The 15,886-nt window shown below is 38.4% G+C and overlaps 1 protein-coding gene across 1 annotated transcript in view; it reads right to left on the bottom strand.

The window, feature by feature from the left end:
• WDR49 (WD repeat domain 49) overlaps window positions 1–15,886 on the bottom strand; it is a 148,998-nt gene that overhangs the window by 15,837 nt on the left and 117,275 nt on the right. Inside the window, exons 17-18 of the mRNA XM_087725297.1 lie at window positions 4,301–4,413; window positions 2,922–3,068 (exon numbers count right to left, since the gene is read on the bottom strand). Of these exons, the coding sequence (XP_087581423.1) occupies window positions 2,922–3,068; window positions 4,301–4,413 (260 nt within the window). The remainder of the gene's footprint in view (window positions 1–2,921; window positions 3,069–4,300; window positions 4,414–15,886) is intronic.

The raw sequence follows: 15,886 nt of genomic DNA, 5'->3' as shown, positions 1-15,886 counted from the left end.
AAAAGCAACGTGAAGCAGTATATAAGTCTGTGTGGTGGCTAATTATGGCAGCTGATCACAAAGCATCTCATAGTGGCTTATAAAGTCTATAACTGGGGCGCCTTATTTCAAAATGCATTTTAAACCAGCAGTAGGAAACATTGACTCCCATAAACAATAATATACCATATAAAAAATAAAGAAGAGGGGGTCAACCTATTTACCAAAACACACAAAAGCAAGAGCCGAGGTGGCACAGTGGTTAGAGTGCAGTACTGCAGCCACTTCAGCTGACTGTTAGCTGCAGTTCAGTGGTTCAAATCTCACTGGTTCAGGGTTGACTCAGCCTTCCATCCATCCGAGGTGGGTAAAATGAGGACCCAGACTGTGGGGGCGATATGCTGGCTCTGTAAACCGCTCAGAGAGGGCTGAAAGCCCTATGAAGCGGTATATAAGTCTAACTGCTATTGCTAAAACAAGAAACAATGGATGGAAACTAATCAAAAAGAGATCCAAACTAGAACTAAGGAGAAATTTCTTGACCATGTGAACAAACACCAGTGGAACAGCTCCCCTTCAGAGGTTTGGGTGTTTCATCACTGGAGGTTTTTTAAGATGACACTGGACAGCAACCTGTCTGAAATGGTATAGGATCTCCTGCTTGAGCAGGGGACTGGACTATAAGACCTTCACGGTTCCTTTCAACTTTATGCCCCTTTATGCCTCCTCTGAATCTTGGTAATATCACTGTATTGCTTTTGTGGCAAATCCATGAGAAGCCTTGGGAAATAATACTTATGTCAATCAACTTAACCCAACTTATATGTTGAGTTCTTATATAGTGTAACAATCTCATACCAGAAAGTCAAAATTCAAGTCAAATCTTGACTGTGTGACATTAGGAAATCACAGCATTTTTCCTTTTCCCTAGCTGGTGGTTGATTTAGCTTGTGCATTTCCAAGGGGAATTGGTGAAAGAAAGAAACACATAACAATACAACTATGTCAGCAAGATCTGTCAAATATTGTCTCTTTTTATTTTTTTTATTTTTACCGTTATATTAAATTAGTTACCCTTCTGTGCAAAATAATGCTTGCAAATTTCTCAAACCAACGAGTTAACACTAAAGCTTACCTCATTTTGGCTTTTCTCCATTGTCTAAAAATAGGATTTTTTTTTCAAGGATTAATGGGAGAATTCTGAAGTGCTTCATATAAATTTAAGAATAGTATTTTATATCGAAAGCTCCAGGGAAACAGGAGAAATTCAACTGTCTGGCAAGATTAATAACAGTCTGGAAAATCAGTATTTTGCCAACTGAGATCATATGCCTAGCTACAGTAATCAAGAAGCTGTTTAGAAATTGATTTGACTTCCAAAAAGTTATTTTTTAATTTGAAAAATTTGTTTTTGGAGCTGAGCAGAATCTTTTTCTTGGTTTATGCTGAATCATCAACTTAACTCCAGTTTCACTCTTTTTGTTTTTCAGTTACTTTCCATTTAATTCCCAGTTGCCTCTTAATACGCAGCTTGAAGAGGCAACAGCTTGTTTTCTTCTACCATCAAAAGTAGTGATATTGATATGTGAAAGTAGTCTTATTGCTAATCCTATTCCATTCACATTGGCAATCTATGAATGATCTCAGATCTTGGCAAGAATGCTGCCTTTTTGATAAAGGTTCTCTATTCTGATATTTGATGTGGGTATTTTTGGCTCAAGTATCCTCCAAAGACACTATTTGGACAGCAAAGGAAAAATTAGAAATCATATTGCATTTGTACAGTCCCAAACAATACTTCTTTTATCTGATTAAACCCTCTCTTCATTTGTTGAAAGATATCAAGGTGAATGTTAGCAAATAAACATGTCTTCATCAATTATGGAATGCTGGAAATGAAAAAACATTATGGAATGGTTTAGAACAAAGCAGGCAGTGAAGGAGAAATCTGTTCACATCACTTCTGAAACTCCCAAAGTCACATATTAATCACTATGTTTGCAAAACTATCACCAGCTAAGACTCATCCTTCCCTCTTCTTTCCATGGTAACTGATGTAGAGGGAAGAGAAAAGAACTTAAATCAGATCCTTTGGCATCAACCATTCTAGAAGACTATTAGACCAGTTATCTTGATTCCAGCTCTTATGGGAGACCAATAAACACATGCCAAAACAATCTCCACCCAGCTCCTTCAAAGCCACTATCCCGGCTGATAGTGGTTAAAGGACCACATTCTCCAAGCATCCATCCACAAACTTTCCTTATCATCCTTTGGGACCCTAATTCACCGACAAACCCTCTATAGCAGTGGCCTCCAACCTGGGACATGTTTTGTGCAAGACAATCTTTCCATGGACCTTGGGGCGGAGGAAGAATGTGCAACTAGATCCTATGCATGCGCAGTTTCTCTCAGCTGCTGTTCACCTCCAGTTTATGACCCTAACAGGCCACAAAGAGTCCATAGCCTGGGGATTGCCCCCCCCCCCTGTTCTATAGCTAAAGAAAAAAATAAAATAAATACTCACTTTCAATAAGGCTGCCAATTTCTATCCAGGGGAAAGCAAGATGTAAATGTAATAAAAAATAAATTACATGGAGGGTAGCAACACCAAATGGAAAGGATAAAGCCAGCAAGCATTAGCCCAATCTTCTTCTAATGTAGTTATAAATGTGCAGAGTTTAATATCCATTAGAGTTTTCAAAAGTGCCTGAGCTGTCTGACTTTGGTACATGCCAAACATCATTTACAACTTTGGATCACAGATTTTCTGAGTCTCCCAGCTTTCTTAATTCCTGAAAGGGCTCCCACAGGCCAGACAATAAATCCAAGACCTCCTCATTACCTTCCTCTCTTCTTAAAAGAGATAAGCTAGGGGTATTAATTTTTGCCTCTTGCCTGTGAGACTCAGTGTAATGAGAATATAATGAATATCTACTTACTTGCTGAAAAAGTAGGTAGTTTTAAATCTTTAGAAGACTTCTCTGCTAACTTCTCTCCAGAGTATTTGTCAGGGTGCAAAAATAATTTGAGATCATTCGTATCTGTTATCTCCTTCAGGGCTTCAATCTTCAGTGACCTAAATACAACTGGTCCGGAACCAAAAGATCATTCCAAAAGCAAATTTCAGGTGAAGTAAAATCATCTAATCACATTAAAGCCATTTGTGTGGCTAAAAATGTTCAGCCATAAGTTAAATAAAAAGACTTCGAACACCAATCCTCAGACCAATTGCTCTAGAAATACCCCCTAATTTTAATTAAATGGCAATTTTTCCAAGAAAGCTGTATAAAACCCATCTTTGGCCTGAAGTCCAATTTGACACAAAATTTGCTTCTGACACATCCAGTCGCCTTCCACTCAGAGACTCCAAATTCTTAGCTAACTCAAGGCCAGACATTGTGTCCATAAACATCTTCCCTATGTCCCTCAGAACCTCTTGTGACTATGTCAATCATACACAAGCTTGCATGGTAGGGTTTCTCCCCAAGGTAGAAAGCACACAAAAAATCAACATAAATCCCTAAAATAGGTTTAAAGTGACATTTTACATAAGAAGAGGGAGAAGAAGAGAAAAAGAAGAGAAACAGCTACATTAGAGAAGAAAAAGTATTGGAAATCCCAATCCCATTCTATCTGTTTTCTGACTCTGTTCATTGCATGTCATCATTTCACTCATTGCAATCCTCAAAAATTGGGTGCCTAGGTCACAAATTTAGAGCCATTAATAGGGGTGGCCATGATGAATTATGGTAGGACTTTACTAAAACAAAGCAGCAAGAATCCAAATCTGGGCCTTCGAAGGTCCTAGCCTGATTTATCAAGCACGATAATTCTGAATAATAAGGATATATAAGGATATATAATAAGATAATAATACCTCCTATTGCTTCTCCAATATTTTCCACAGTTTGCTCTATGAACTTTCTTTTAGCTATAGACTAGATGTATTCCCCCAAATTAAGGGTCGGCAACCTTAAGCACTCAAAGAGCCATAAAAGTCTTAATTGGAAGCCCCCCTCCCATACAATTCTGGAGCTGACCGGAAGTCTGGTTCCCCCTCCATAGAGTCTCCTCCTAGCACAGCATCCTTATTCCTCTACCTGTCCTAACTGAAAGCTCTATCAATTATGGAGCCGACCAATGACAGGGAGCTACAGCAGAAGGATGAAAGAGCCATATGCAGCTTCAGAGCTGCGGGTTGCTGACCCCTGTCCCAAATCAATGAAGACAGCACAGTACATCTACAATGGTAAGGTATATACAGTATATGAAACTACATAATAATACTTACATGTTCTTAACAATGAATGTAGCATACCTGTTGGTTTTATTCCAGTCATTCTAGTGCTGAGACTGTATTTCTTTCCTTTGTCATTTTGTCTCTCTTGGAATTTCTTCCCCAGTATTGTGTTCTCCCATATATTATTTTCCCTAGATGGATAGAAATAGGAAAGAACATGAAGTATTTTTGACATGATCTTGCTTTGTTTCAATTGCTCTTTTTTGTACAAAGGAGTAAGAGTTTGGAAGATGTGCCTACTATTGACAGTTAACAAGACAAGATAGCAGAATGATTGGACCACAGGGCAAAAGAAAACTTTGCTCTGAAATGAACCTTGCTATCCATTCTCCTTGGTTGGCTCAATATAGCTGAATGAATCAAATGAGTGTCCCAAAGGAAACGGCAAAATAAACTGTTCCATGGTGCCAACTCTGAGATGTTTATAATAGTCCATCAGAGGCCTTCAAGATGAGAAGTTGAATTTGGAATGGGCCACCTTTCATTTCAAAGTCAAATGCAAGGTAGGAAAAATCAAAGAATTTTCAAGAGAGATTCATAAAAGAGTTTGCTATTTTATTTATGTGTATACAAACACGCGCAAGAAAAGCCTAGCCATAAATAGAAAATGTATTTGAAAGTTAAACAAACATTCATTTCTATGGTATTGGTTTTTTTTCTGGATAAATGTGCAAAAAGTTGTAATAATGTAAGTTAATACATCTTTTGTTATTGTGCCTCAAGGCAATTTTTAATTGGAAGATTGCGTGAGTTTATTTCTGTTTGTTTTAAAAACAGTTCTTTTGTTTAAAATCCACACATCACAGTAGCTGAGCAAAAAAAACATCCATTTATTTCCATCTTACAAGGACTCAGCCATTGAAAAATACTCAAGGAATAACATTCTGTTATTTGAAATACGAGAGATGACTTTTGCTTATTCATTTGTCAAATGGTTTTGGGCAACCTTCAATCACAGCAAAAGAACGAAATAAAAAAAAACTGAACTGGATGTTTTGCAGATCAGTTTCCAATCAGTTAAAAGTAGAGTAAATTATACAATAGAAGAACAGGGTGTCTGTTTTTTTTAATGAAAGGGTATATCTGGAGGGACAGGGTTGGAGGGCACCGTTTTTAACCTTATTGCCAACTTGCTGCATTGCTGTTCCAAATAGCTCCCCAAGTGAATTATCTGCCTGTTGAATTTGAAACACACGTTTGCCCTTTGAACACATTTTTTTCAGAACCCAGAAAGACGAAAAATCATAAAAAGGGCCAATTAAAATAAAGAAAAAAATATGGGGGGAAGATGAATCACTGTCCCATATTTTCTCATCTCATTGTAGATTAGATTTAGATTTTAGATTGCTTTTATTTATAGGCCGCCCTTTTCCCTGAGGGGACTCAGGGCGGCTTACAACCTATAGGGAGGGGATACACGTAATGACATATACAGACAATACATAATTAAAAATAGAAGCAACATTCATTCATCATTCGGGTGGGGACGGATCCCAATCTTTAACCCCAGGCCTGGCCGGATAGCCAGATCTTAAGGGCTGTGCGGAAGGTCTGGAGGGTGGTGAGGGTACGAATCTCCACGGGGAGATCGTTCCAAAGGGTCGGAGCTACTACTGAAAAGGCTTGTAGGCTTGTATCCTGGAAGCCTAAACAGTTGTTTATCCTATCAATAAAAGAGCTGTTAGTCTGGTTGATTATGATGTGTAGTTTTGTTAGGAATTACAATTTTCATATGATTACACTAAGGATATTCTTTTTTTTAAAAAAATGGTTCTCAAAATCTCTCCGTGTTCAGCTTCAAGATAAAACAGTTGCTTGATTGCATGCATGAAGGAGTCTACTCCCACTGTAACACAAGAAGCCCTGTTCCACAAGGTATTTCAGTGGGTTGATGTGAATACAAATCTATTGTGAGACCATGTGAGTTAAATGAATTAATGAGTTAATCATTAATCTATCTTGAGAGCTAGTTTGTGGTAGTGGTTAAGAAACCAGCAGACCGTATTCCACTCTGGCTCAAACCAAGACATATTGTAGTGCAAAAAGTAGGAGAAAAGGGAATATTAGGTATGTTAGTCACCTTGAGTTATTTACCCAAAAATTAAAAGTGGGATTAAATACATATGTACACACGCGCACGCGCGCACACACACACACACACCAAAAACTGACAAATTGATTCAGTCACTTAATTCTCATCGAATTGAATTATGTCTCAAAACTCTCAGGGATGAACAGCAGAGGTGGGTTGCTCTTGGTTTTGGGCGAAGGAGTAGTAGCAGCAGCAGGAGGCTCCGCCCACCCACCTGGACACTTCTGCACATGTGCAGAAGCGTTAAGCACGCCCGAGCGAACCAGTAGTAAAAAAAATGGAGCCCACCATTGATGAACAGGTTAAATTAACTCCATCCAAAAAGTTGTGTTGGTGGGACACAAACTAGATTAGTGCTATTGTTTTGGCATTCCTAATCTTGCAGGAAGAAAAACTGAAGGGAAAGAATGGTTCAGAAACTTATTTACAGAAGTCAGTGTCAGGGCCTGGCCTGTACAATGTACTATATTGATTAACTACAGTGACCAAGCCATGTCTTCTGTCTTTTAGACCAATGGAGAAAGAGCAAATGATGTTTTGAAGCCTTGCCAGTTCTTTCCTGGTGCAAGAGCTCATGGGAAAAGCTCCTGAATTGGTAGCTGATTGGGTTTAGCATGTTGTGTAGTAATTTGCCTCACAGACTACTTTCAAATGTACACCTAAATAAATTGAATAAATACACCATTTTTTTTAGCTTAGAACAAAAATCTGTATCAGAATCTGCATAATTTGAAATAGAAAGTTACATAGTTAGATAGTTAAAATGCTAGATTAGGAATTGGGAAGCTCAGCTTCAAGTCTAACCTCATTTCTGGATGACTTTGAGTCAGTTCAAGATTGTCTAACTATCTATGTGTGTTTGTGTGCGCGTGCATGCATGCTTGTGTGTGTGTGTGTGTGTGTGTGTGTGTGTGTGTGTGTATTCCCTTTAATATTTCCCATGTTATGACATTTCGTAAGTCCCAGTTAATCAATACCAAAAGCTGGCTTGCATTTTCGCTTCAATTTACAATATTTAATCCCCTCTTAGTGTCCAATTTCTAAAATTATAAATTTGCTCATCTTTGTTATGAACCAAGGCAGCCAATATATCTCTGGTTCCCATGAGAAGCTATTTATTTTTCATAATTAATTCTAAAATCTCTTAGTAAAAGCCAATGCTCAATATTTATCTGGACTCTAAATCCAGATAAATTTTTTAGAACAAAATCTTAATTAGTTTTTTGCACTTATTTCAAATTCTTTACTGCTTTAAGTTTATACGTTTGTAATTATTTCTTGTTGTGGTTCAGAGTTGAAGTTAAACTCACTTGGCAACTTTTCAAACTTGTCATTCTAACGGTTTCTAGTAGTTTTAAGATGGTTAATAGGCAATTTCCAAATTTGAAAGTGAGTGTCCTTTAAAAGGACCACCATGGTTGTTAGCAAGATGGCTGATTTTGTTGTCTCCTAGGCTGAAATTGAGTGAAGGCTCCTGTTCTGTGTTTCTCTTACGAGGAGTAGTCTTCCAGACCACATGTGGGTGATCTCCTATCTTCTGCTTACAGTATTTGGAGAGGTTCTAAAGAAATGGATTGCTCACTGGTTCTTTAGTAATTGTCAACTCCACTTTTCTGAAGACAACTTCAACTTGCTAGGCCTCCCTCAAAAGTAAAATAAAAAATAAAAATAGCACTGTTTACAAAGAAGAAACATCAATCATCGTTCATGACATTTGGTAGCAGTAAAGTTGGCATTGGAGCACTGCTCCCTTGTGCAAGCTGAATTTATTCTGCATGAATAATGAACTATCATAAAACCCTGTGGGTAATGCAGTGTATTTTCATAGCACGGGCAACCATTATGGAAAACTGGACTTGTGTTTTGAGGGAACTAACCTAGTGAATGATTATGCTCCAACACTTTTGTAATCAGGAGGGTAGATTGAGTTGGTGGCCCACAATTATTGATCTAGAGTGGAGCTTGGGGCTCCACTCCTAAAAGAATTGATAGAACCAGGATGAAAGCTAAATGTGGTTGCATTACATTCACACTTAAACTTATTGGAAATTAAATATAGTTTGAAAAATTGTGTTCCAGCTGTGTATGTAATAAATTTGCCCTTTTGAATACCACCTTGGAGACTGCCTTTGAGAAGCTGAATTAAACTCCTTTGGAGCTTCTGTTTTGCACAACTCCCACCTCATATGTCCCATACTTCATTTAAATATTGATCAGCAATGTCTGAAGGAGCCATCTCTCTACATCTCCTGGATGTAGACCTCCTCTGCACTAATGAATAGCTGATTATTCAGGTTTCCTAACTTTGTATGGAGTTCTATTTACATCCATGCAAATACAAATAGGAACATGTTTTTCATAAAAGCAAGAATGATGAAGCCATCATATGTCATTAAGATCAGTTTTCCATTCATGCTGTTAGCTATCTTGTGTGCACATCTGCATGCAATTTATATTTGTTTACTTGGAAAACAGAAAAATGAAAGCCACTAGTTTCATAATTGTGCCCAGTAGCAATATAATTTGCAGCATGATATACAGAGGTCTTGGAAATGACTTAGTACATTAAAAAAGCAGATGCCAGGGCTTAAATCTCAGACTTTCTGGCTTCAAAGCAAATTATTACTTAGAGATGGTTTTCCCTCTTAAAAAAAAACAGAGTTCAATTATGAGTCTTCCATCTGGTTCCAAATGGATAGGATTCAAGCACATTTGTCACTACTACAGATTCATTAGAGGTGTAGAGGTATAGTTTCATTTAGTCTATAAATTCCATTTAGTCTATAAGTTCCAGAACCTAGATTTTCCATTTTAGACAAGACAGCTGAGCTTTCTCTGCTTTGCATTTTAGAACCTCTCTTCAAGTTCTAGCTCCGGTAATAACCATTAGGGAAATTGATCTGGACACAAAAATCTTCAAATTCAGTTTGAGTATGGCTACTTACAGCTCTATCTTAACAAAACAATTAAATTGTTAGAACAATTAGTTAGAACAATTAATAAGTAGAGCATCTTTCCTCCAGAAGTTGTGAATGCTCCAACACTGGAAGTTTTGAAAAAGAGATTGGACAACCATTTGTCTGAAATGGTATAGGGGGTTGGAGTAAAAGGGTTCTAAGGTCCATTCCAACTCTGTTATACTATTCTAAAATTAAATTATGAGCCACCTGGAGTTATTGATTTTAACAGGAGGCCACTGACATTTTGAATGAACAAACAAACAGAATATTCTCCAATCTTCATAAATTCTCGTATAGATTGGATACACATATTTATCCATTGGTACAAATGCTTTTTTGTTTGAAAGGGGTGCAGAATTCTAGAGAAATTTGTAACAGTCCACATGCCAGCACAAAAGGAAAAAAGGAAGGAAGGAAGGAAGGAATGAAGGAAGGAAGGAAGGAAGGAAGGAAGGAAGGAAGGAAGGAAGGAAGGAAGGAAGGAAGACTTTGTAGACTTTGTAATGAAAACTGTATTATTTTACAATTCCCAATCCAAATATTGATTCCCGTGTACTCCATCCATCTTCTTCTACCTTATCTGAATCTTCAGTCACTAAATTTAATCTGAACACATTGAAAATTGGCAAAAACTGAAAAACCCATGCACCATGGGATGATTAACCGCAGCTGAAATGTAATTTGACAGGAGTCATAACTCAATTAAATAGCCTTTGCTTTGTACACAGAAGATTCCAAATTCATTTCTTGGTATTTCCAGTTAAAATGATCAGGTAGTGAAGAAGAGCCTTTGCTTGAGATTCATGAATGATATTGCCAGTCAATGCAGACAATGTATGTATCCTTGGCATCTGTGTTGTTAACCCAACCATTGGATGAGATAAGGTCTACATATCAAACATGCCCTGTTTTTGGATGCATTTGGTTGGCTTCCATAGGAAATACAATGAAGCATAAACTATTTATTCTTTGATTCGACCTAGCACGTTTATTTTATATGTTTTTTTAAAAAATCTGTTCCTCCAGAGCCCTATTCAGTGGTCTTTTAATATTTTCCATTATTCCAGAGACACATGGGAGATGAATGGCATAAGCCACAATTTAAATACATACATAAGCCAACCAACCAACTTCCTCTAGTTGTATTGCAGTTGCAATTTTCAAATTTCCCATTTGAATGGATAAAAGAATTCTGGGAATTACAACTTCAACAGATCTAGACATTTATGGATGGCTTCCCTTCAGCTATGAGGGGGAAAAAAGAAAAACCTTTGATTATTTCCCTCCATAAAATGTGGTCTGGTTCATTTTGAATTTGAAAATATCAGAATTCTAATTGTACTTTCAATCATACATGTCCAGTTGGGTGGAGATGGCAATGTATCTTTTGGCAACGTTTTCCAGCCTTGTAACACTGCAATTGTATTTTATTATTTATTGCTGTATTTAGCTTTGCATTGGTCCAGTTCATGAAGGTTACTTTGTTTTGCCCAAGGTTATTAGCATGTTTAATAATGCAGAAGTTAAATTATGTTATAGCAAAGAAGTTAAAATGAGGAAGCAGTTAGCCAGAGTTTAACGTGCTATTTTTATGTTTTCATATTTTTACAAAGTTCCATGAATGATTTATGCATTTTGCCATATATGAACTCACTCAAAATCAAATTCTTGCACATCTAACTTCTTAGCATCAGAAATACAAAGTTATATCAGTTACTTATTCAGTGTATTTTTATATACTAGGATAAGGGGGGGGGACCCATAAATTGTGTTTCTAAAACACAACACAATGAGCTGCCACAGAAAATCTACAAATACGTTAGTCCCCTTTCTCCCAAAACTGTGCTCCTGAATTTTTAACAACTTGGAGTAAAGATGCATTTGTTCAGGTGATCCATTTCTTGGTACTAGATTATTTTTGGTACTAGACTGCTATAAAACAATGCAAGAAACCATTGAATAATTTGTTGTATTCCTTCGTCAATATTTTGAGCCCTATTTATATATTATTATTATTATTATTTTTAAAAACCTCATAAGGCAGAGTATTTTAATGTTAGTAAGTATGTAAAAAGCTTTTAAAGGTTTCTTCAGTTAGAAGGATCTTAGATTGAATTACTTCCTCAAACTTATTTCTGGAATGTATCACTTTGAATTGCTTTAGAGACATTCGAATGTGATTTGTGGTTTGATGGGCTGGGAGGATTTTAAAAGTGTACAGATACAAACACACACATGCATGTGAATATGAATTCATAAATATATACCAGACACACTGTTTGTGCATTTATAGGACTGGCAGGATAGCGGAATGTCAGGGTTGGAAGTGGAAGACCAAGATTTGAATCTTTAATGCAGGGGTGTACAAACTTGGGAACCTTAAGACTTGTGGACTTCAACTTCCAGAATTCCCCAGCCAGCTAGTCCACAAGTCTTAAAGTTCCCAAGTTTGGACACCCCTGCTATAATGCTTCATCTAACTACTTTAGATATGAGAGTGGCATGAACTAAAGACTCATACCAGTTTAGTAATCTCTCATAAAAGAAACCAGTCACCATTACATTAGCAGATATCCAACAGTGAGAAGACCTGTTTAGCACCTGACAACTACACACTAAAGAACTTAACAGTACTCCATGAATGCTTAGAATGAATGAACTAGCTACTAGCATCAGGCTCCCACCCAGACTAACACAAGGACAGTACTGATCATGAAAGACCTCTATAAGCAAACAGTACCATCTATCTATCAGCCAGTTACCTGCCTCCCCGCAAGATGGAAAGTCCTATAAAGCATCATAGCCACCCAGTTATACAACCCTATGTATATTAGCATGGTTCAGAAGCATTGGAAACAACACCGGGAATCACAAAACACCAGTTGTCCATAGATAGAGTACTGATACAAGATTCAAGGTGTAGACAGACCAATCTGAGCAGTCTGAACTGACTGAACTGAAAGCCTGTGACTGAATGCCAAATGCATGTATCTGTGAATGCCTGATCCTATACAAAGTCAACAGAACATTAAGGACCTTCCTCAAGAATTCAATGGGACTGTGGATTGCAACACTGGAAGTCAACTCAAGACAGCTTACACAAGTGGCCATCAACTGTAGCATATACCAAGTGATGCAGTGCTGTTGTTCTATATAGGTTTGAGCCCCCTCAGCCAAATAATTACAAGGATTAGATATGGATACAAGTTCAGGAGTAGAACTACCACCAACCAACACTTCGGCATGGATGACATCAAGCTGGTGCTCAGGGTGAATTGAGACATTCACTTCCTGATCCACCTGACATGGATCTACAGGATGTACGATAATTCACACTGGAGATGTGTGGCTGGAAGCTAGTGAAGAGAGACTGATGGGGTGGAAGTGGAACTATCAACAAGTGACATAGCAAACCAGCTACAAGTATCTTGGCATCACACAGTCATATGGGAACCACAATGAGGAAGCAAGGAAGGCTTTTCAAGTACCAACAAAGAATCAGACAAGTCCTGAAGAACTAACTCAATAGGAAAATAAATCCATGCCATCAACATTAGGCTCTATTAGTTCTCAGATATCCTGCCAATATAATGAGCTGGCCAAAGGAAGACATGAAGGATGTCCATGTGAAGGTCCTCACAATGTAGAGATGTTTCCATCCCAGTTCCAATACCCAAAACTGCAGCAGCTGGGCTGGGTCTGGTGAATGTTCAAACCATGGTCCTGGAGGAAATTTAGTTTATCCAGTGATTTGTCTTGTCAACAAACCCTACGAATCAAAGGATCACTAGATCCTTTGCTGTTGGGTTTATTCTTCTGTTAGAACATATCCCAAACAGATTCAGGAGGAAGTACTGAGAAAAATTATTATATAGCTCCTAGTTCTCAAACTATTTGACAATGACCTCTACTATAACCCCTGTTATTTGATAGGTTGTCCCATATTAATATTAACATATTAAAAACAGGCCCTCTGTTTTCCCCATCATTTGCCTTTTAATGAATTATCAATGTATTCACAATCATACTTGTTGTGTGAGCAGATCTAAAATAAGTGTTGGTAGACTATTGCAATATCACATACAATTACATGAAATCACTGTACATTATAATGACAATACTGATAAAACAGACAGTCTCAAAATATTTTTAGGTTGTATCATTGAGGTGCGGGGGCCTAGAGGTGGTGCTCTCGCCTCACAATTAGGAGACTGTGAGTTTGATCCTAGGTAGAGGCAGGTATTTCTCTCTCTGGGCACAATGAGAATAAATGAACAAATCTCTGCATTGGCATCAGGAAGGGCATCCGGCAGGTAAACACTCTGCTAGCTCCATTCAGTTGCCCAGACTCCACCCCACAAGGAATTATGGGGTCATTAAAGGAAGATGATAAGATACATCATTGAAAAAATAATCTTGAAGACCAGAAATTCTAACAACCTAGAAGGTTAAGGTACCAAAGGGTGATGGATTTGTCAATCTCTAGCAACGGATTACAGTAAGGTAGAGCAGAGAAGACTAGAATAAGAGTACCATGACCCGACAAATGCGCGCCGACAAAACCGCCGCAACAAAATGGCGAAGTCGAAAGCATGCCTATTAAAGTGCGCCCATAAAAGCGCGATTAGGGTTTTTAGGTTAGGGTTAGGGTTAGGGTTAGGGTTAGGGTTAGGATAAGGGTTAGGGTTAGGGTTAGGGTTAGGGTTAGGGTTAGGGTTAGGGTTAGGGTTAGGATAAGGGTTAGGGTTAGGGTTAGGGTTGTTAACGTTGTTACCGTGGTTTTCGCGTTGTTTTCGATGGCGTGCTTTTGTCAGCGTGCATTTGTCAACACGCTTTAGTAGGTGCGCTTTCGACTTCGCCGTTTTGTTGCGGCGGTTTTGTCAGCGCGCATTTGTTGGGGGGGGGCATTTGTCGGTGAACCTAAGAGTACATATATGTAGATCTGTAGTAGCAGAGTAGGATATTTTTTTGAATTGGTTCAGCATAACTATAGGCTATTTTTTAAATCTCTTGAGGGATGCTGTGCTCTTTTCTACCCCTTCCTATCTTTGCCCTTAGAAAGGTAGCAGGGAATATTTCAGGAATTTATTTTAGTGAAATCTTGGAAGGAATCTAAATGAACAGTTAATAACCTTGAAAGAATATACCCTATCTACTATTTTCATCAATTTTGCAAAAGACAAAAAAAAAGGTACTGGGCAGAGAAACCTCTTCAGGCAGTTTGATGCTTATATCTGGAGTTTAATCTATTATTGAAGCCCTCCTCCTTTGCCCTCAGTAGCTTTCAGGTATTAGATCCAGACAGTGGTTAACTAATTGATGGATTTCCCTGCTTCTTTTTTACTCACATGACTGTTGGGGAAACAAGTACTAACTACTTTCTATTCTGTGGATATCTCTTTTGAGGACAGATTTTTTTAAAAAAGAAAAAGACCAAAAGTTCATGTTGTCATTTGGGCTAAAAGAAAAAAAAATGGGAAAGAAAGAGAAAGACAAAAAGGTCAAACTATTGCCAAAGCACCAGAAGGTAAGACAAGAAACAATAGGTAGAAACTAAGGTGAGAAGTAACCTGGAACCAAGGAGAAATTTCCCAACGGTGAGAGCCATCAACCAATGAAATAGCTTGCCTTCTGAAGTTGTGGGTGCTCCATCATTGGAGTTTTCAGAAAGAGATTGGACAACCATTTGTCCAAAATGGTATAGGGCAGTGGTGAAATTCAATTTTTTTTAACGTTCTATGAGTGTGTCTTGGTGGGCATGGCAGGGGACGTATATTTCAAAATCTCCATTCCCATCCCATTCTGGGGCCAGCCAGAGGTGATATTTGCAAACCACTCAAAATTTCTGCAACCAGTTCTCCAGAACCCGTCAGAACCTGCTGAATTTCACCCCTGGTATAGGGTCGCCTTCTCAAACAGGGGTTAGACTAGAAGACTTCTAAGGTCCTTTCCAATTCTGTTATTCTATGTTCTGAGAGAGAGAGAGACAAAGAGAGAGGGGGGGAGAGGGAGGGACGGAGGGTGAGAGGGAGAGAAGGAGGAAGGTGGGGGAGATCACTATTCTTCTACTGGATCTGCTTGTTCAAAAAAATTGAGGGTGTGCACACCCACACATTCATGTGCCAGAAACCCAGAAGAACAGCCACCCAGTGCGCATGTGTGCACTGGGAAGATGATCTTCCGCTTTCCGGTGTACTCATTTGCACCAGTCAGCCAGTCTTTGCATGTGCATGCACACTAGAAACCGGAAGACCAGCTGGCTGGTGTACCGAAACCCAGAAGACCAACTGGTGATAGCTCGCGTGCCTGGAGAGATGGCTCTGCATGTCACTTCTAGCACACGTGCCATAGGTTCGCCATCATAGGTCTAGCCTTTCTTCAGAGAATTCCCATTAGCCTGTACAAAACCAACTAGCAAAGACTATAGTAGTTAAAAGCCCAAGTCTTCCAGAACACAAACCAAGCAACTGGAATAGAAACGTCTAAGTAAGATGGAATGCATCATGGCAACTGACTTTGAACTGGTCTGCAGTTTCTCAGTTTCCTGAGAAA

Source organism: Thamnophis sirtalis, unplaced genomic scaffold, assembly GCF_051295495.1.
Source record: "Thamnophis sirtalis isolate CommonGarterSnake01/CBP01778 unplaced genomic scaffold, rThaSir2_p1.2 scaffold_11, whole genome shotgun sequence".
NCBI lineage: Eukaryota > Metazoa > Chordata > Lepidosauria > Squamata > Natricidae > Thamnophis > Thamnophis sirtalis.
The sequence above is the reverse complement of the archived record's forward strand: the minus strand, read 5'-3'. Positions and strand labels throughout refer to the sequence as shown.